The 22,916-nt window shown below is 39.5% G+C and overlaps 1 protein-coding gene across 4 annotated transcripts in view; it reads right to left on the minus strand.

The window, feature by feature from the left end:
- The window catches only part of ANO10 (anoctamin 10), a 130,001-nt gene extending 110,914 nt beyond the window's left edge, over positions 1–19,087 (minus strand). The window contains exons 1-9 of one of the 4 annotated variants that reach the window (XM_041122635.1): positions 18,163–18,556; positions 15,807–15,959; positions 14,535–14,717; positions 12,419–12,553; positions 10,907–11,026; positions 7,762–8,331; positions 5,308–5,363; positions 3,663–3,737; positions 2,488–2,670 (exon numbers count right to left, since the gene is read on the minus strand). In XM_041122635.1, coding sequence (XP_040978569.1) covers positions 2,488–2,670; positions 3,663–3,737; positions 5,308–5,363; positions 7,762–8,331; positions 10,907–11,026; positions 12,419–12,553; positions 14,535–14,717; positions 15,807–15,945 — 1,461 coding nt within the window. In that variant the 5' untranslated portion in view covers positions 15,946–15,959; positions 18,163–18,556. Of the gene's footprint in view, positions 1–2,487; positions 2,671–3,662; positions 3,738–5,307; positions 5,364–7,761; positions 8,332–10,906; positions 11,027–12,418; positions 12,554–14,534; positions 14,718–15,806; positions 15,960–18,162; positions 18,558–18,856; positions 18,945–18,971 lie in introns of those variants that run through there. The other 3 variants (XM_030010008.2, XM_030010007.2, XM_030010010.2) reach the window with 3 other exon arrangements.
- Between the last annotated feature and the right edge of the window lie 3,829 nt (positions 19,088–22,916).

A 22,916-nucleotide genomic window follows, 5' to 3' on the forward strand; every position in this document is an offset into this window, starting at 1 on the left:
TTGGTTTTGGCTCCATGCATCAGACACGTGGTTCTCTAATCTTTTTTGCTGATTATAACTGTTAAACTGACTGCCCTCTCCAGCACCTAGTGCTTTTCTTTCTAGCCAACAGAGAGAGACAGTGGAAGTCTGCAAGCTCAGAAATCAACCTGGGGCGGTCATTAGCTGCATTTTTCACTTGAGCTCATTATAAAGTTGCGCAGTATAGCTGGGTGTGACAAACGGATCTCCAGGCCAGACCATGAGGAGCTACCCAACTTCTAAAACCACTGAGATTTTTCCATAGAAACTTTTTGTATGAACTCTGAATTTTAGTAAGGTCTTTGTTAGGGACGTTTGTGCAGGATCACTCACTGGACTGGCAGTCACATATTTGTCCCTGCTATCACTTTCTCAGACAACTGTTGCAGGCAGGGAGCAATGCTTCCCTTTATGCTCTTGCTTCTGGTAACTGCATAGTATTCCCACTGCTTCCTCACACCTTTCTTCTCATTTCCTTGCCCAGTACCTATTGACTTTTAGAATAGCAGAGTCTGGAAAGAAAAGGAGTATTTATTTTTCTCCTACTCAATTTGTGACACTTTGTACAGGAAAACAGGAGTCTGATACAATGTTAAAGAAATTTCAAAGTGTGCCACTGTCAGCCACAAGAGCAGCACATGAACTATGGCATCAAGGAAACAGAATCAACAAAGAAATTCAGGGAGAAAATGAACTAAAGGAGACAAGCAGAAATTTAAAAAAAAAAAAAACCAAAACAATTATTGCAGGATGTTTTTACATCTTAAACCAGTTTAAGGGCTGGAGATTTGAAAAGTGAGAAAGAAAGACGACAAACAAAAAAGAGAATTAAATGTTAAAGAGTAAGTGAAGGAAGGAAGACAAAAGAGTCTCAAATGCAGAATTCTGTCAAGACTCCTGCTAAACTCCTCAGTTACTAAACATAGTCAAATGCTTCCCCCTTGTGACAGATTTAATTTTAGAAATACTCTTCCCTGCTGACAGCTCACTGCTTGCAAACAAATCAGTGGTCTAATATCGTGTATTCACCAACACAGTACAATTAAAATCTTCAGAGTGAAAATAAAATTAAGGCCTTGAGTAGACAGTACCTTGAACTGAAACTGAGGCTAGCAGTGGACACCTCCCAAGGCAAAGTCTTAACTTTGTAATTAACCTGTTGGGTCCCCACAGAAAATTATTCAGGGCAGAACAGTAGAACAAGTGCAGATACATTTGATCCAGCTCTGCACAAGAAGCACTGGGCAATGTGACTCAAAGATACCACAATGGCTTTGTATGTGCCAGCTGAGAATCGGAAGTCAGCTCAGGTCTAAAAGGTAGAGCTTATTTGGTCAGGTATATCAATGCCTGATGACGATATACAGCTTTTGGAGCTGTGCTGGCCTATTTGCAGGCACAGTGCTGGACTGTGCTGATTTACCAGTTCAGACACTAACTTGGGGATTTCTGCTGTGTTCTCCATTGTACGATAGACATGCTCGCTAAATCTATCTCCCTCCATATAAAATGTAAGAAATACCAACCTTCCCAGAGGAAAGCAAGTATTAACATTTGTACAGTTTCTCAACTGCAAAGGTAGTATTTCTTTTTCCTCTTCCCATTTCATGGCACTTTATGCAGGAAGAGAGGAATCTGATACAGTATTAATATCAAATCTCAAACTGCTATCCTCTACCTTTTACAAAAAAGGTACACTGTCTACATATAATTCTTATTCTATAAAAGTATAAATCATACACTATTAAAACTCTTGTGACTATGCTTGCAGCATCTGATCAAGTTGTCAGCCAGTCTGTAAGGCCTTAACATACACACTGATGTCTGCTTTGTCAATTCCTTTAGAGTTGCAAGTAACAAATTGCATGAAGTCTGTTAAATACAATTAGAAATTGTACTGGGTAGGAGGTGGTCAGGAACGGAACTAGGAAGACAGCAAATGCCAAAGCTGTAGTTTCAAGAAGCAAGAGCTTCCACCAGTAGTATTGGTTTGAAGAGTTGGTCTCTTCTGCCCTCTCGATTTCTGGTCCCACCCAGACACGAGCACACTCTCTCAGGCTATAGTTTAATTGACAGTTTAAACTAGCATCACTACAAAAACAAACTAAAAACAGAAACAGCCTCCACCTTCCCTATGCGAGGCTCCTCATCCTGACAGCCTTCAGACTACCCTTGGAGATTAAGGGCATATTACACAAATACTTCTTCCAGTGATACAGGGTTAGGTAGCTCCAGATTCCGCTGTTCATTCCTACCCCGTTGTTCTGGTGTAACTGGGATCCTGCACTGTATCAGTTTCTTGATCCAGTGCACCATATAGCTGTATAAACACTACCAACAAAACTGACGAAGCTGGAAATAAACTGCCAGGCCAGACAGCCAGAAATATTTTAGGTTGCACTGGCTCATATCTCTGTCAACTGCAGCCCAAAAAACTTTTAACTCTTTTACAGTAGTAAAACGTACAAAATAGGTGCCCATTTCTTTCTCCAAGTTGACTTGTTCGACTAACGACAGGTCCGTATCTGTTTTCAGAGAACATATGCGTTTCTTCATCCTCTTCTTATGTCTTTTTTGGAGCCAGTAAGGAAGCAAGGATTCTGCAAACTGATTAAGGATCTGCGAAGTTATCAGCAAAGTGGCCAAGCTCTTAAGTTTAAAAAAAAAAAAAAAAAAAAGAAAAAATATTAATAGAACTGTGGTAAACCTATGATCATTTCCAATTTTGTGCGTTCTAGTAACACTGTAAGTTGTTATACTATGACAAAAGAAGGCCAGCCTAACAAAACTAGCAATAGCATATGAAAAGTATAAGTGCTCTAGTTCCCATTCTTTGCTATGTGCTGAAAAGGACAAAAGAGGAGTTAGATGTCTAAATATGTTGTGAATCTGGATGTATCTTGGAGACAGTACGCAAAGTCCAGTGAAGGGTAAAGATACAAACTTAACATATGCCAACACCAACCACAGAGCTAAACAATGAACTTCTTCCTATTTTTTTTTCTTCTTACTTTTACCTTAAAGTATACGAAATGTCACAAATGTCCTATCTGGTATAGGTATGTCAAGTGTTTCGCTAGACATCTCTTTAGAAGCACAGAGACCTTGAGTTGAAGTTCTTGATATTTTGTTCATTATATTTAAAGCAAAAATATTTTCCTTATACCCAATTTTCATGCATTTGAGTGCAAAAGTTGTTAACAGCAGAAAGCTGATTTAAAATACCAATTACAAATTATTTTTGCTTTCATTTATTCTCAGCTCCTCATTGTCATAAACTTAATCATGCTCCTATCCTCAAGAGCCTCTCATTACGAACACTACAGAGAAAACCATTTTCTAACATAAAGGGAAAGGAGGAAAAGAAAATTTTCCAGTCTCATCTCTGGGAGGGAATAATCAATTTACTTGAAAACAGTTCCTCATTTATACGGAGGGAAAGAATTGCTCCACTCTTGTCATGATTCTGCAGCTGTGCTATAGGAACTAAAATACGGAAGCTGGATTTCCAAGAAAATGTATGAAATATATTCATTGTCATTTAATATTTCAGAAGAATTATTAAAAACTAAAGTCCTGTTTCAATCAATCCTTTATTTTCCTAGATTCATCAACATTCTTAAGATGTCCTTGCAACTCACCTGTCTCAAAAGCTTCATATCAAACAGCACAAAGGCAATGTAGAAGAGAGATGCAAAACAATTTAAGAAGTTGAACTGCAAATAAAAATATTTGTTATTAGTACTCAAGCAAGTGTTCAAATGCAGAATACCATCTAACTTAACAGTTACACTGACCCACGCAGATGTAAACTGTTCATTAAAATTTTCTTTACCATTTTTAAAACTTAGGTCAGAAAAACCTCATTTTCAATATTGGTCTGATTCAGATTTTCATTTGACAAGCTTAATACTTTCCTAAAGCATGTTATACAAAGCGAACTACAATTCAGTTATGAAATGTGGACATGAAAAACACATCGCCTTCTACTTAACTTTCATCTTTTGGCAGTTTCCCCATAGGTAATGCAATAAAAGGGACGTATTAATCTTAATTTAGGGTAATGATTTTTTTTTCAAAGAAATACTTTATCAAAATATATGTGTTGGATGACATCTCTCTCAATATGTACCACTGTTCCTCAATATTAGTTGAGCTTTAGGTTTAATCAATTCAAGAGGTTTTATGACCAAGAGAAATACTCCCTACTTCTAAAATGAGACATAATCACAGTATTCTACCTGAAAAAACATAATCAAGCTCTGAAGCTTCCTACTTGCTGTCAGTGCTGAGGCTCCATTTTTGGAGCTCATGGACAACATAAATAATACTGGGACTGCAGAGAGCCACTCATAGGGTGAAAGTGAAAATTAGAGGCGGGGGGAAGACACTTACATTTGACATTTTTTAATTTTTTTAAATTATTTTATATAAATTTCCTATGGAGAAAAAGAGATGGTGGTATTTTTTGAGAAAGGCAGAGACAAAGCTATAAATGATACGTACAAGAGTTTCAGCTGTAGAGGTTACCAGTAACAGAAGAATAACAAGCAGATTAAAAAAAAAAGCATGCTGAGAAAAAAAACAAAACAAAACAAAAAAAAACCCAAACAACTCTGGAAGAGACTTAAACAATCTGTTCAAAAAGGAAACAAGATTAAGTCTCAAAATCAGCCAATCATTAAAACTGCTTTTACTGAAGATCTTATATGGGAACTCAGGATTTACAGTACAGTTCCTTAGAATCAGTGTTGCATCTGGATATACACCTGAAAGAGCAACCAAACATACATACACACACAAAAGCTACTTGTTCAGAGCCACAAAGTAAATAGATCAGTATATACTAGAAACAGCATAGGAGCATATTGATGGACATATATCTCCAGCCTCCTGACTGGTTTTCTGAATATTAGTACAGGTGGAAGTTAATACAAGAACTTTTTAAAATACAGTTTACCATAAAGTCTTGCAAAAAGTGAAAGCAATAGTTCCCAGCTAAAGACAGGACATCAATTAACAGAAAAACTTACATATACAGAATCCTAATGAAAGAACAAATCAATACAAATAAAACCCAACTCTCCACTATAAAAAAAGGCATCTGAAACAGTCTAGCAGTTACTGGAACCACAACAGAAATCCTGTTTACTCTGATATTTGTGCAAGTATTTGGCCTTGAACAAAACTGTAGGTCAGCAAGGTAATGCTAGGAAAGCAGCAATAAAACACATGACAAGTTCTCTTTTTAAATAATCTTAAAAGCTGCTTATAGTACATACTTACCACTAAAACCTTCAGAATTAAATGATTCTGATAAGAAGATTCCAGCCTGTGGTTTTCTAAAATACCAACAGAATTATTGATTAGTAAACAGCAGAAGCACTTACCATATAATAGACATTGTTATACAAAGAGTAAACAGACATTTGTCTTCCACCTAAAAATTATTTAACTAATAGTTTATGGGGAATAGTTCCTCCAAGGCTTTATGGCAAAAAGAATTTATACTGTGCCAGTACCTCACTTAACCTCTGAGGCTAATCTGATGCACAATATTGACATACATATTTTTGGCTACAACTCCAGTATTTTTTCTACTGCAAAGGTTTTTCCTTTCACATCATTCTTTCTCAGAAGAGCTGCTTTATAACAGAAAAACCATCCACCATTCTTAACACTTAATAAAACGTGCTTAGTTATTGATTTGTCTTTGGCTGAAAACAAATGCAAAACTAATTGGAATACATTATGAAAAATAACAATACCAGATTTGATTCAAAACCAGTAAATGCTCACAGAAATATTCCCATTCATCTCCAAGAAATTTAGATCAGACCCTAAGCTCTAAAGCAAGACTAGAGTACATAAAGTTCAACAGATGCATTACTCATTCTATAATTAAGATTTTTCAGTTCATTCAAGATAAACTGTCAGAAGCTGATGTGTGAGGAATGTTGGTTACTAGGGAGGAGGAAAGTGAAGTGAATGGGTGATTTCCCACTTTTTTGCTATTTTGTCAGATTGTACCTTTAAAGCCCTGGCTAAGCAGTAACTGAGAAGGCAGCACACTAGCATGAGCTGTGTCAACAAGGCTGAAAGGAGACACCATCACCTATGGACATTGCTCAGGACAAAACAGCAGAGTTCTACTCTGACAGGGACATGAAGTTGGGCCTGACACATGGAAGGTGCACTCAAGTGACTGAATGCAATTTTTACTTTCAGCTTTCACTAAATGATCAGTTCTCATCATAAATGGGTGCAAGAGCTGTGCTTAAAAATGCCCCAGATTGTTTCCTATGTTTTGTCAGTTTAGCTGTTTAAGTCAGATATTAGCTGAAAATATGCCAGGTGGGAGGTGACATAGGACAGCCAGCTGAGCTCTTCATCCTGTTCACAGCATGGCAGCATAGTCACATTGGATAGCACAGAAAAGGCACAAGCTATCAGTGTAGTGAATTACATAAATGCCTTTGCTGCTGAATATGAAACACCAGCTTAAAACAAACAAACAAAAAAACTGGATTAAAAAAAAACTTGGGTTACCTGTTAAAGACATTTTAGTCTACCTGATCAATACAACTGGGCATTTTGCATAAAGGCTTTTTCTTGCAGTACAGTGAAAAAAATGAAACAAAACAGTCAATTGAAACCTAGATGTGAATTTAAAAGTCATTAATTAATTAAAATCCTTGAACAGTCATAAACAAATCAAGAAATTGCTTGCTTTTACTATTGCTGCTGTCAAGTTGAATTTGCTGAGCAAATCATTTTGGCATGCATAACCAATCCCCACTTCAACATCTTTTTATTCTGTCTTCTGCATCAATCTCCCTTTTGCTTAATCTTTCTTAGGTTAATTTTCTGGGTCTCCAGCTTTAGTAACCTGGATTCTGTCCTGTAAATGTATGCCATACTGAGCTACACAAACGAGTTAACTCCCCATTAGCTTCATCTATTAACTTTGTCTGAAAGCAACTGCACATGTCTGTAGAAATGCTAAAATTCAAAATAAACACTGACATTTCAATATCCTTATGTTAGGTTACAAAACATAAGGCCCAATCTGTTAAATAAGTCACACACACAAGGGGAAAAAAGGCAATCTATTGTAACATTCTTCCTCTTCTGTGAGTGCCCACAGGAAAATATTTTGATAGGTATGTGAAATCTCAGTTTTTCTTACATATATAGCATACACAAACACTCTCATATGACATTTAGTTGGTGTTTTTCAATTTTGTTCCTTATCTCAGTGCCTCCGTCCTCTGCATAGATATATCAGTAAACTAAGATGTACCCAGCAAACCCAGGTTGTGGGTGCAACCTGCCAGGACAGTCCCTCCTGCCATCCACCTCTGAGGTCCCATCCTGATAATCTCACCTCATCCCTTTTGCCAGCACTACAGCTGATATAGCCAAACAAAGAGCTAAATCAGCGAAGGGGGACTCTGCACCAAAGGCATAGAGAGGCTGAGGAGGAAGGCAGGATCACCCCTTCTGATGGCATGCTAGACCAAATTAAACCAAATGTGAAATTGCAGTCTGAGAACACTCAAAATAAATGTAAGAAGTTAAAATGGCCATCTCTTTTACCCCACAGTAAAGATCTACTTCAGGAAATTTCTTTAGCATTCCATTCCATTGAACAAGAACTCACAGTAACATACTGTACAAAGAAACTAATTCTAAACTTCTGCAATTCTAACTTTAAGGAAGAATAAACAACTTTCTTACCCCATGATGTTAAGAATTCAGCAGCATACCGATAGATACGGTTCATAATTTCAATCACAACAGCATATATGATACTAGGCACAAACAGCATCAAGTTGCTGAAGTTAGACTCATTCTCTTCATGATAATCCAGAGCCCACTGTTCCAAGTCAAAGTAAATCATCATCACATACAGTGAGAAGTAGAGGCAAAGGCACACAAATGGCAAGGACACCAGATAAATCCGTATCTGCCTCTTAATACTTGAGTACACTGGTTCCTCCCTCCCAGTGACAGGATTGATACCCAGGACACCATGGAAGCCTGATCTTGGTTCTTCAAACTGTCGTTTCATCAACAGCGTCCCCCAACGGAATGTCATGATGGCACAAATCCGCTTCCAAACTTCCAGTATCACAGTGGACCAGAGCAGGTTGAATGTGGCAAACATCACATATTTGTCATAGTCTTCCCATGCAAACACATAATAAGGAATCCCAATGACAGCCATTGGAATCAAAGCAAACGTGAAGTACTCTAAGAAGCCAAAGTAGAGAGCAATGGTTTCACCGAAGTAGCAGCGTATCTCATCTGCAGAGAAAAAAGAATCAATTAAGACTACACTTAACATAGATGTCAGTATAATATCAAACTTGACTTTACATGAATCCCTTGGCCCCGATTTTTTTTCTAAATAACACAATGAACATTATTGCTTTTTTGTTCTTCCTTCTCCAATGTTCCAAAAACTCAGAAGGTTATTTGAATTTTTTTTGTTGTTATGTATATATATATACACACAAACATATATACATATATTCAGATGGTAGGGAAGTCAAATATCTCAATACTTACCATATCAACATCAGACATCTGAGGGGGGCAGGGGAGAAACACGAACACACTAGCATTCTTGAAAACAGAACCTATTATATCAATGAATGGCTAGGATGGCACGGAAAACATTTGGTATAATAAAAACCAAACTTTAACAGCAAGTGACACCTAACTTCTGAAGCTTCTCACCAGCACACGTACACCTGGGAAACAAATTTGTTTCAGCCTGCTCAGGGCCAAAAAGGACTAGCTGTGCTTTGCCAGCCCTCAACGAACTAAAGGAATAGATGGAAAGGTATATTGAAATCTTAAATCTTAAACACGTCAGGTAGCACACCCAGACTGAGACACTCCCTTCAGTAGACAACTGATACATGAAATACACACCTGCTGTACTCACCAAGGTTGCCTGCTCAGGCGTTATGAAGACTTGAAAAATGCACTACTAAAGGATATATTTCATGACAGATGTATTACCTCCAAGGAATACAAGATCTCACTTATCTTACTACTAACAAAAAAATGTAGGACTATTATTCAACACAATCTAGAAATGGCACCACATAATAAGGTATAGAAATGCCTAGCAAACCTGAGTTTAGAATGCTGAAATCTGTTTTATCTTTGCCTGCTTGGAAGACCAGATTGCTTGTATGCCACTGTTATGTATTCACCAGCTTAACGAAACAGCCGTGACATCATGACCTCTGAACTGACACTGTAAATGTACTGTCCATAATAGACTAGCACATCAAAACCTCATGTGCAATACCATAATATTCTTACAGCTTATGGTTTACAAAACACTACAGCAGAAGATCACAATTGCCAATCAGATAAGTTTCTGAAAGCAAGAAGAAAAGGCAAACAGAAGAATTGGCACTCCAACATACCTCTCAATCAAAAATTTATTAACAAGTAAGTTCAAGTGTAGGTCATTAGCATCATTTCACACTCCAAACACACAATGTGAAAGACAACCCTAAATTAATACATACATAACAGGGCTCCTGGGATTTACTTTGAAATTTTATGTGCATTCAATCTCAGCCAAAAAAAAACCCTCTCCTGCATAAACAAAAGACAAGCACACAGGAAGACCCCTAATACAATACTCTGGAGGCAGGCATTACTGAGCCAGATCTTTAACTTCCTGTAGCTCAGGAAAGAATCTCAAGACCCAGAGATTAATAATCAGGCAAACTCCCAAATGTTTCTTATTTTTAAGTAAAGTTTACCAGTTTAGAATCCAGAAATTAACTTTCTACATTGCCAGACTAAAAACTATTTTCATTTTAAGCTTATTCAGTGTGTAAAATATACTCAAGTGACCCTGGCATGCAACAACATACAGTCTTCATACAGACAATGAATTTAAAACAAACAGTTGTAAACACACTTTTGACATGCCTACAACTCAAAACAGCTTTGGGAATTCCAGACATTGAGGAACTTCCCTGTCAAGAGTCAGTTTGAGAAAACAGTCTTGGCTTGGTCCATTACTGCTTCACTGATGGGTAGGGAGAATTTGTGATGTGCAGACTGTTGTTACGAGGAAGTTTGCAGACACTGAATCTGCAGACTCTAAGCCACCAATTTCTCAAGCCTTGAACCATTTCAGGAGGTTACACAGGAAATGCTGGAAGAGGTAAAACTTGCCCAGCTGGTAAAACAGCAACGGTCTAATTTCAAGACTCCATGCTAGATGATCACAGTGCAAACGCTGAGCCTTTGAACTGCCCCCCAGCTCCAACTTGGAAACTATGACCAAAGGCCTATATACAGAACTCCTGCAGCCACAAGAAAGAAAATCAAGAAACAGCAGCCTGCACATCCAACACTTCACTTCAGAACAGTTGTATTGCTAGTCATTATAGCAAAAGATTACCCTACAGCCATCTTAGAACCAAAGAGAATTCAATGAAGAGTGAATTCAGCTCAGCTGTGCCTATTAAGAAGTCTAGAAATGTGGATGCTTCCTTAACCAGAGCCTAAGCCACTCTGTTGATTCCAAGACCAGTAAAAGCAAGGCTGGGTAAAACAAGGACTTTGGTTCACAGTGGCCAACAAAGCAACTTGGGCAGAAAGGTGATGTTAGAGGACATCAACTGCAATGGATAATTGGGGATGTGAAAAGGTAAACTCTTAGTGAAACCACAGATTTCTTGGTACAATACTTACCTTCCACACAGGAGTTTCACTTCTACAGAGGCTAAATGCTGGAGTAGAAGTTCGGAAGCACCCTTGGTCTTCTCACACAAACCAAAGAGAAAACTTCTCCAGAAGAAACCCTGCACTTTATTTGTAGTGGAGTTAAGTGTTCACATACCTAAAGGTTGATAGCCAACTTTCACTCGGCCATACCAGCTCTGACGGAGCTTTTTCAACTCTTCTCTATCATGCAGTGGGAAAATCTGAACTAGAATACCACTGGTCAATAATCTTCTCACTAGAAGAAAAAAGGAGAAAAAAAAAGTACCCAGTACTCCTTCAAAGGACAGTGAAGTTGATATAAACAAATAGGTTACATTATGTACTTAGCAAGCCTACAGTTCCCTTCAAATAAATCTAGCATTTAAAACCTAAAAATAAATAAATTGTCTGCATGTTAAAAATTACTCATTATAGAGAGCAGTTCTACCTATTCCTGCAAAGACTATGCTGTCCAGTGGAAAAGAAAGGAGTAACCTTTTCACATCTATTAACTATTCCATAAGTTTGCAATATAATCATTTGCAGCTTCAGTAACAAAAAGTGCTACAGGTCAGAAACTGAAATGTCATGTGTAGCTTTGTGGGAAAAGTTACAACCATGGAAATATTAAAAAAGAAAATAAATTCAAAAACAGGAGAGGGGAGGCACTGGAATTTTGTGTCATAGTTTTTTACCATTTCCCACCAGCATCAACTTGACATAACTAGAAAATATCTTAGCTATATAAAAAATTACTGGTGTAAACTCATCTGACATCTACATTTATTTACATTTCTTGAACCACTGATATGCACAGATCTCTTTCTTTGATGACCAACACTAATGAATAAAGACACTGCTATTAAAAGGACATACAAATATTAAGATAAATTCTCCTAAGAAACTGTAGCATCTCTGCCAATGAACTAGTTCCAGCTACCACAAAAATAGCACTAACTCTCATTGCTTCTTTCTCCCATGAAAAGGAAGAGCTCTTGAAGCAGAGGAGGAAAAATGAAATCAAATGAATGAAATAAAACTTCCTTCCTTCATATTGTGAAATTTATAGCTCTGCAACACTGTTACTCATTCCAGTATTTTTATACAGAGACAATCCAAGTATATAATTATGTAATTTTTTAAAACCAAATATTTTTGGTACTAATTATAAAAATAATGGATTACATCAATATACATGAAAATTATCCAACTGAAAACATAAGGCCACAGTCTCAGCATCACAGAAAGACTCAGGATGGAAGGCCCTCTGGAAGTCATCTGGTCCAACTTCCCCCTCAAAGTAGGTCCAGCTTAAATTGGGCTGCTCAGGGCTTTGTCTAGTGACGATCTCAAAGTCTCCCAGGACAGAGTTACCACAATCTCTGTAAAACCCTGTTCCAATGTTTGATTACCCTCATTGTGAAAAACATTTTCTCGATATCTATTCAGAATTTCTCTTGTTGCACTGTGCATCCATTGCCTCTTGTCCTATCACTATGCAGCAAAGAGAAAACAAAGTTAATTAAAAATAGTGGGACTTTAATGCCTGAAGGATTCCTCTTCATTGCAGGAATATTAAGTTTTTTTCACCATGAACACCATCCTATATCAATGCAGTGAGTGACAGGCAACAAGCTACATTGCTTACCAATTGATTTTCCTGGATACAGCTTTGCCTGAGGATATCCAGGGATCATTTTCTCATCTTTAGCTCTCAAATTTTCAAGTTCATGTTTGATGATATACTGACATTCTGCCATTGTAAGGAAATTGTGATTGTCATCTAAATCAAAAAGAAGGTAGTATGAAATTGTGCAGCATAGGAAGACAACCCTGGCAGCAAACAACTATCAAAGATGACCAGAATCGGGTGGAAGTGACAATTACTGCCAACAAACATCCATTAGCAAAACCACCACTTTTTAAAGTAAACATCTTGGGAAGAAGTTTTCTCTAACTGGCTAACTGGCACATGTTGGCCACTGTATTTTTGACTACCCAGGTGAACTAAGAGAATAAATCACTAGAGACAAAGACACCCTGAAGTACTAATTCCTGGAGGCTGGGATAGTATACCAGCAAGTACTACATACTCTTGCCCTGTTGAAACTCTTACTTAGGCATCCACTATTTGCCAATCTCAGAATCTCCATACCCTTTCTGCCATACAGTTCCTGAAGTATTTTCATAACGAAGAACAGTAAGATGTCAGCACAGAACTCCTTTTCAACAAGCATTTCACACCAAATATCACAGTATCTTGCTCTTTATTGCTCATACATCATAATGATAAGCCATTGGAGACAAGTAGTTCTGATAAAAATACAGAAACAAGGTAAAACAATAAAAAACCTTTCCAAAAATCCCAAATTTTTAAGAGCTACAGCAACAAACCTATTGTCAATCCCATCAATTTATCATCAAGGAAATAGAGTCTGATTCCTTGACATAACCCAATTGATTATTTTCTTCCCCCTAGGAATAAGAAACTATAGGGATGGCCCTAAATACACTAAGAAAGAAGCTAAAACAGCAACAGGTCTCTAATACAAAGAATGAGAATATAATACCAGTTAAATTGGGGAACTAGAAATATTAGTAAGACAACATAGGCTGCAGGGTTTCTTTTGTAAATGACACATTTTTCACCTCATCTAAGCATGGTCAACTATTTTATCCTCTGATCAGATCTGGACAAAATTAAAGTTATATTAATGTTTTTAAAAAGAAAAAAGACCAGGAGATACAGCAGAAATTATCTTTTACATTTACAGTAGTTGGACTTCCAGCTGCTACTACAGAATCTGTTAGCAATGACAGTCAGATTAGCATTAAGAATGTAAACACATGAAAGAAACAGAAATGGCACCTTTGCAGCTGACAATTCTTCTCAAGGCTTCCTAATTTCCGGAAAGCAAGGTCACAAAAGAAAAGACACTGCAGCAGCTATTGCACACAGCATCTATTGCACACAGCAGCAGTGTTGAATAAACTAGCATCAAACAAACAACAAAACTCAACTTTATTATTGTTTCAGGCAGACCCAAAAACCCTTATATTGAAAATGTGGTGAAAGGTATGACCAAAACAGGCACATGAAAAGTATTAGCAAGACTAAGCAGAAACTCCAATATTTAACCTGGAGAGCAAAATGAGTTCTGCCACTGTAGAGGGGTTAAATACCTTACAGGTAGTACATTTAAAAGAAAATGTTAATGTGTTGGCACTTCCTCAAAATAGAAGAGGAAAAGGAATGATTTCGCTAATCATGCCCAAATTTCATTGAATGCTCTGTAGTGTTATTTAATTATTTAATTCTGTTTGATGTATAAATATAATAGAGAAAAATGTTTCTATTTTCTCCAGCTAATTATGAGATAATAAGCCTCAAAACTGGCTCACAGAAATTATGTTAATTCATAATATTGATTTTTAATCCTGCACTCATGTTTTTAAACTATTTTTTCTTGTCTTAATTTAACAAAAATCTTTCATAAAAATAAGAGACTATTTGGAGCACACAAAAGAATAAAATAAAACACAAGCAAAAACTGAAAGCCATGTGCAAGAAAAAAAAATTAATTTAATTATATGATCTGAATTTCCATAGGTAAAAATGAGAATTTTTTTCGTGGCTTGTTCTTCCTATTTCTGTTCACTGTTACCATTCCAAGGAATAGAAAGACCATGAAAGATTTAGCAGTGTAATTACTTCTATCTTTAGCCACTACTTTGCAATGACAAAGACCCCTAAAATTGCTTACCTGCAAAATCTTTGAAAGTTTTTCTACTGCTGTATGTAAAAGTTCTCATTGAGTTATCATTACATTCCTTCACCAAACCCACAGTTTCAGCTCCCAGCAACAGCCTTAAGTGGGAAGCTCCAATTAGATAAATATTTTCATCTCCACTTTCTGTGACCAATGGTTTAACCAGCAGCTGTGCACCTTCAAAGTAAAGAAAGGCAAAATAAGGAAGAAAATACATAAAAATTACATCTCAAACCCCTAGTATTTTAGCATCCATCATACTGGACCTAGTTACCAGGAGCACTGAAGCTGCATCTTTTTAAGGGCACAAAGAATTAAGGCTTCAACAGCATCTGATGCGTGGTGTTTAGAATCTTGCAGGGTCAACCCCTGATTCAGACCTGTTTCTGTGGAAGCACTCACAGACAATGAACTGGAACAACGGGGACAGTTTGGATCTACTCCCCTAATGCTCACATCACGCAAGCAACCAGTGCTTCTGCAAACAGTCCCACTCACTTTAAGGAGACTAGACTTTAGAAACAGAAACATCTGATTTATCTAACAGAGGCCTGAAAGCAAGTTTGTAGTCACAAACCCAATAGCCACGGAAATACTACTGACCATAAAATATAAGCTAAAACAGCCATAAATAATGGCTTTCTAAAAAAAAAAAAAAAGTAAAAAAAAAATCTAAGGAATTACAAATTAATTTGCCTAACTTCAACTCCTGGAAGTATACTAAAACAAGTAATGAAATACTGTCTTTGTAAGAGCCTACAAGCTAGCAAAAAGATAACTGAAATCCAACATTAATTTATCAAGTTAAATCGCTTCCTGCTAACTTAACTTCGTTCTACAACGTGGTACCAAGTCTTGTGGACAGGATAGTAGATGCCATGCATCTTCATTTTGGCAAGGCTTACAACATTCCATAAGCAACAAGAGAAACATGATCTAGACAATTAATATAAAAACTGATATCAAATCTATGTTGAAAGACAAATTATCAGGGTTTCAAAAGAATGGAAGGATTCTAGAGTTCAACAGGCATGTGACCTTAAGCCAATAAGGTTAAAAGGGTTCAGTTGTTATATTTTCATGACACCAGCACGAAGCTCTACTCTTACAAAAATTTAAGCTACTTCAAAAATGCAAAATGGAGCGGGATTGGCTAAACAATAGTTAAACCACAAACTACCTGAAAACTAATTTTCTCTATGCCTTCGTATTACGATGACAGCCAATTTGATTTAAAAGTGTTACAGAAGGTCATACTGTACTCACCTCCATTTGCTTTCTTGTCCACAATTCGTTTAGTGAACCATTTTATGGTTTCTTCTTTGGTGCCTTTTGCAAGCTCAATTACTACCAGAGGTCTGAAGTTAGGCTCAAAAGCATCCAAGAAAGACCAGCTTTCTGCCATCTTTTGAGAGCTTTCTAAGTACAAAAGCAAAACAAAAATGCCAGTGTTAAAAAAATATTTGGTATCAATCTAAAAAACACAAAACCTTACTATAGCGAGTTACACACGTCTGTCCTTAGCAAAGTGGCAGGTGCCCATTTCTGTGGACCTACTGAAAACAGCAGTACAAGTAACCTCTCCAATTGTCACTTGGCAAGATGCCACCAGTCTTTGGTAGCATTTATGTCCTACTGTCTAAGTAGGAAAATTGTTGTTGCTATGTAGAGCAAAGTAGTAGTGAAGAAAAAGAAAAATAAATAAAAACAAGTAATAAGGAGAAACTATCAACAAAAACAACAGCTTGCAATTTCCTACTGTGTTATTTGTCAGCAAATGAAAACATTAACAGAAGAGAATATTAGTCAAACACATATCTAAAACCTATAAACTTCTCCTGTGTGCAAACACATTATACATTTAAGGAGGAACCTTCACAGTTAATCTTGTGAAGCTTCAACCATACCAAGGAAACTTACACCACCTTGGGTAGGTGAGTAGGACATCTATCATAAAGATAGGCAAATTATGCACAAAGCACTTAAGTGACTTGTTGATATAAACCAAGCGTTCTGTGACAAAGTCCAGCTGCAAAGTGTTGAGCATCAGGGTAACTTTATATTTAAATAATCCAAATTATCTAAGTGAACCTTTATAGAATTGTGGAATCATTTAGGTTGGAAAAAACCTTTAAGATCATTCAGTCCAACCATTAACCCAACACTGCCAAGTCCACCACTAAACCATGTCCCTAAGTGCCACATCTACACGTCTTTTAAATACCTCCAGGGATGGTGACTCAACCACTTCCCTGGGCATCTAAACCTACCCTGGTGCAACTTGAGGCTGTTTCCTCTCATCCTATTGCTTGTTACTTGGGAAAAGAGACTGACACCCACCTCACTACAACCTCCTTTCAGGTAGCTGTAGAGAACAATAAGGTCTCCCCTCAGCCTCCTTTTCTCCAGGCTAAACAACCTCAGTTTCCTCAGCTGCTCCCCTTAAGTCTTGTTGACATTGTGCTTTCAACTTTTATATAAATGATTCTACAGAGATCATTATATCATGCCTCATAAAGCAGCTTAGAGGTGTTGATATAAAAAGATAAATCTGATAACTAACCTACGCAGTTTAAAAAAAAAAAAAAAAACAAAACAAAAAAACCCACAAAACCTATCACAGGCTGAATTTACAACTGAGGGGACAGTTTGGGGGTTTGTTGGGTTTTTTTCTATTAACTTCACTGAAGAAAGGATTTTACCCACTGTCTTTAAGCAGTTTTCCCCCACCTGTTCAAAGACTGAAACTACTTAATTTCTAAGTAAGTTGCTCTAAGGATGCAGTTCAGCTTTTATGACAGTTACATTTCTGTGATTCAGAGAAATCACAATCTCCAGTATTTCCTATAAATTATCCTACAAAATACAGTGATACTGTAAACATATGCATATCATAATAAACACGCCTATTTGCTTTTTATTTTGATTTTGGCAAAAAAAAGCTTTCAAGCCAAATTTCAATTTCAGTTAGTTTCACTTGCCCCTTCACATGCACACAATTCTGCAGCATTTGGATTTACAGCTCTGAACCCAAGTATGTATGTCTTTAAAAGAAATACACTAGATTAATAAAGTATTTAAAAACATTTTAGATGCAAATAGGTACAAGCAGAACGAATCAAAGGAAAATGTGATCAGGGATAAGGCACGGTGTCAGTGACTGACTACACTGTCTTGACGAGTCACTCCACCTAATTGCATCACATACCATAATCAGTTTTATCTTTTTAAAGAAGATAATGCCTGCCACATTGTGCATACTGCAATTCCTAAAGAATTTAAAAAACGAAAAGCACTAGATAATTATTAAATATTACTAGTTAACAGTATCGCCTCACAGAACAGTTATCTTCCCAAAACGGCCTTTGTATAAACAGCATGCTACTCCTCAGGAAACTTGGCTCCTACCATTTATTCAGAATTATCGTGCTTGTTGTGGTGACTAAGTAAGATTTGTTACTTTTAGGCATATTACTATGGAAAACTAGAACAGGGCTGAAGCACTCTTCCAACCAGCGTTTGTGATTTCCTGTACGACGGAGTAGCTAGTTCGGTGCCTAGCACAGACCCTGTGGGGTGTAACTTGGTCTCTACTTGCACACCTACGGACACGGTAGCTTACGACAGACCCAGAAGCGTGGGGAGGAGAGACAAAAGGACTTCCAGGCCCCGCAGCCACCTCCCAGTCACGAAGCCGCTGGGTGGCCGCCCAGGGCGGTCTCCAAGCCAGCGCACCCCTCAGGGCAGAGGGAGCCGCAGCCCCCTTCCATGGGGCGGCCCACACGACGGTGGCCGTGCGGAGCAGCGCCAGGCTCGCTGCCCCGCTGCCCTGCCCCGGGCCCGGCCTCCCCGGGCAGCCAGAAGCGGCAGGGCCCCTCGCCGCGTCCGCTCTGAGGCGCCCACGACGGCGCCCTCCCGCTGCCCGGCCGCGCCCCTCGCTCTCCTTTCCGACGAACCGGAGGACCGGGGAGGAGAGAGAGAGGCCCGGCCCGGCCACCCCCCCCCCCGCGCCGGCACGGCCGGTGACTCGCTCCCTCACGCCAGGCCGCGCTCCGCCAGCGGGCACCGCCCGCCCAGCTCCCTACACCGCCCCCCCCGCCGCCCGGAGCCCACCGCGGCAGCACGGGGCGGGCACGAGCCCGAGCGCTGCCCGCGTCGGCGGGGGGGGGGGGAGGGGGGAGAGGTGCCCGTAGCTGCGGCGGGCACCGCGCGGGGAACGGACCGGCTCCAGGCCCGGCAGCCTCCCCGTCCTCGGGAACGCCGCCGGGCGAACGTGCCTGGGCGATGGGGGTGGGAGGGGAGCGACTCGGCGCCACAGCGGGGAAGGCCGGGGTGGGCGGGAAGGGGGAAAGCTCCTCCCCTCACGGCGGCGGCGGCGCAGGCAGCGAGAGCCCCTTCCCGCTGGGTGACGGCCGCCCACTCCCCACTCACCGCCGGCTGCCGGCTCCACATCCGCAGGGCAGGGCGGGAGGCGGGCGGGAGAGGCGCCGGGGCGGCCCAACGTGCCACGGGCTGCCGCTGGCCACGCCTCTCCGCCCCGTGGCCCCGCCCGCCGCGGCTGGCTCTCCTCCTCCCATTGGCCGGGGGCGGTGCTGCCCCGCCTCGCCCCGCTCGCGCGCTCCTGGGGCACGGGCGTGACGGCTGAGGCGAGGCCGCGACCTTTGGTGGGGGCTGGGGGCCCGGCCCGGCGGCCTCTGTCTGTCTGTCCGTCCGTCCGTCCCTTGTGCCATAATGCTTTCAAAATACTTTTGTTACGGTGTTTTATCGGCACTCGTATGGACCCTGAGCTCTCGCTTCATCCTTTTATTTTTTTTTGCACCTTTCCCTTCCTGTGCTGTCTCCTGTGAGGCCAAATCTCCTTCCGGAGCTTGAGCTAAAAACCCTGCGCTTCAGTGGGGTTAGTTTTATTTCCAGACATCGTTTTCTACAGGCAAAAAAGGACTTTTTCGCATTTTGATAGCCAAGGTTTTTGTAGAGAATATAATTCCACACATCCATTTGTAGCTGAGAAGAGCGAAGCATGACTGCAGAGCAGGGGTGGCAGACGAAGAAGCTGGCTAGCAAAGCACGCTCCCCTGCTGGGCTTGTGGAAGTTCTTTTAAACCATGTTCTCCGAATGTTTTTTGTTTCAGACAATATTGGGGCCTTGAGCGTTTCTTGCAAATTAGGTCAACCTACACATGTGAACAGTGCATACAGATGTAGAATGACTACAGAAACTGTCCCTCACAGCTTGAAAGGCACCGGCTGGGAGTTGCACAGTGTTTGCCTCTGCGGTTTGTGCCAAGTAGGTGCACACCACATTGCTTAACAGCAAATGGCTCTGAGCTACTGAGTGGATTCATAACAGCTTACCAGGTAAGATGAGACTGGTGTAAACCAGTTGGCCTCAAGGCAACTTCATTTTGGCTTATCCACTGGAACTGGGGACTGACGACAGGAAAAAGCCCCCATTGGTAGAGGTTTTTTACAGCCAATGTGTAGACCCCATACAGAACACAACTGCCAGAGGATAAGCTTTATCCTTTTTCTAGCATCTGGCTATTATTCAACATGCACTTTTCAGCATATTTGGAAATACATACAGATTTAAAATTTGTAAATTTTACAGTGAAAAGTTTGGTTTGTATTCTGTAGCCAGTGTAAAGTACCAGTTTCTGGTAATAAGTTTTTCTATTATTTATAGCTAATGAAGCGGTGAGGGACTAGGGCACCCCAGAAATGGAGATGTGTGAATACTTGAAATTCAGGTACTACAGACTGCAGGGGGAGTAGCAGACAGACTACAGTCTGTATCAACTAGTTTGGGCAGAATGTGTTAGACTTCTCAAACTGTGTCTCAGTCTTGTCCAGCTCCCGCTGGCCTAACCGTATAGTTATTCACCACTGAGTGTCTCAGACTGTGAAAACTCTCACTTCCTGAAGAGATAACATGGCAATAACAAAGACATAGGTTTAACAAAAGGGGTTTTTTTAGACACACTTTATTCCTGTCTTTTGCATGTTGGAAGTCTCCAGTTATGATGCATCTCATGAGTATCCACAATATCTTCATGGGCTTTAGTCTCTGTCTTTTAGAAGCCCTCTGGCCTTCTTGGCCTGACATCTTCATTCTGCTAGTGGTTTACAAAAAATCCTTTTAAAACAATCTCTGACACCTTCTTCACTTCTGAGCTTTCAGTGGGGACTTGCTATTATCCAATTACTTTGGCCCAGTGCAAAGAGTCATTCAATATCAATGACTTTTCTGGTATCAAATTCATTGTTCTACTGGAGAGGGTCATTTAATGTCAATATTCCTTGATGGGACCGTCACATTTACTCAATGTCGTCTATCCACTAGGTGTCACATTCTTGCTATGCAATGAGTTCTTAACTGTTACACTCTCCGTTTTCTTCTAAAAGGTTTGCATTTTGCTAGCCATGCATAAAGGTTAGCACATAATCCCATGTTCACAAAAGAAAAATAGGATTCATAAGTAGATGGTGGATGTGTCTAGAAAGTAATCTGCATACACATACACTGCTGGCACAGTGGAAACAGTCTCACCATGATGGCAAAAAGTAAATTACCTTGTGCCAAGCACAGTGTTGTAGTGACTAGAAATTTTCCAGTAGGATGATTAGCTAATTTAAAGATGGATCAGGTATGCTCACCCTCAACTGCAAACTGCACTATCACTATAGCTAAATATAAAGCCCAAGCTTGTATCCATTTGTGACTGTAGTCCAGTCTTGTGATTCTATTAGCTCATTATAGCATTTTCATGGTCTGTCTCTGTCAGTCACAATGCAGACTGTAGCCAGAGTATAATGGATAAGCTGTAGTAAGGCAGAAAAAAAGAGAGACAAAAAAGAATCCATCAAAATTTCAAGAGCAGAGGACTTTTTTATTCTGTGGTTAACCCTCTTCTCCCTGGACTAGTAACTACCACAGTACTTAACTAAATTAAGAAGCCAGTAACCTACTGCGAAGTGAAATTCTCTTTTACACCTTGTTGAAACTCTGCTCACATTTTGGGTATAGTTCAATGGCTAGCTGAGCCCATCCAGCATCTCACTGCTACTAAAAAGGTGAGATCTCACTCCCAGTCCACCATTACCGTTTCCTTCTCCTTGTGCCCTCATTGCCAGCTCTAAGGCTCTGCTCCATACTTGCACCAACTCTGGCACTTGTCAGATCCTTCTCTGAGCCCATTGAATTTACCAGCTCCACAGAAAACTACGCCCTTTTGGCTGGTTTTGCTTTGTTCTATTTTAGTGATTTAAATAAACTCAGAGAAAGGCTAGATAAGATCAAGAGTTGGCACAAGGTAAGTACCTTTCCATACAACAAACCTTATTGATTCAAATGCACATAGACATATGTATGGTATGACAACCATATTTTATATAGTCACATAAATGAGATTAATATTGACTCTTATCTGAAGTCACACATAATAGCAATCATTTTCTTAAGATTTACCTTTACCTAGGTTTTGAGGTATACTGGAACATTGTGTTATTGTAAAAGTAAGGAGCAATTAACAGTAAAATATGCTTTTCACTCACAAGCTAATGACATATTGGTTTGAGTGTAAAATGTATGATGGAACACCTAAAGTTTAAGGCTAACATGGTAATTACATTAAAATTTTAGTAATTAAATTTAAATTGATGTATTTGTCAGAGTAAGATATACTGACATATTACCAATCTATCTTCAGCAGTGGTTTTGGTCAGATTATACAGGATCTTTCCAATAGTATAATAAACATTACTAAAATGCTTTTACCTTCCTGCAAATGGAGGGGAAATTATTTTTTGAGTCACGCCTGGTGCAGTTTTTACATCCTGCCAGGAATTTTCACATAAGTTGTGTTCAGGCAGTCCAAGCATCCTTGGGGTCAAAGTGCGGAAGCTTAAATTCATAAACACTGAGCAACAAATCTGATCAATTTTAATCTGTAAAGCACAAGGAAGATGCATCTCTTCCATTTCACACTGTGTCTAGCTGATTAGAAACATCTGGTTTTATCTGAGGTATCTATTTCCAAATTAGGTCATCAAAAAGCAAAAAACCCTGTCCTGTCAAATAAAATGGAAAGAGCATAAAAAGAGGAGGATCAGCCTGCCTAAGCCTGGAAGAGGTGAGAGAAACCACTCTCAAACTCCCAGAAGGAGCAGGTAAAAGGTAAAACATCTGCATAAGATGTTAATCATCGTTTATATGTGAATTGAGGGAAAGTGAATTAAAAGTTCTCAAGGCCAATAGTATCCTGGCTTGTATCAGAAATAGTGTGGCCAGCAGGACCAGGAAAGTGATCATTCCCCTGTGCTCGGCACTGGTGAGGCTGCATCTTGAATACTGTGTTCAGTTTTGGGCCCCTCACT

The sequence above is a fragment of the Aquila chrysaetos genome, chromosome 3 (assembly GCF_900496995.4).
Source record: "Aquila chrysaetos chrysaetos chromosome 3, bAquChr1.4, whole genome shotgun sequence".
In the NCBI taxonomy this organism is placed as follows: Eukaryota; Metazoa; Chordata; class Aves; order Accipitriformes; family Accipitridae; genus Aquila; species Aquila chrysaetos.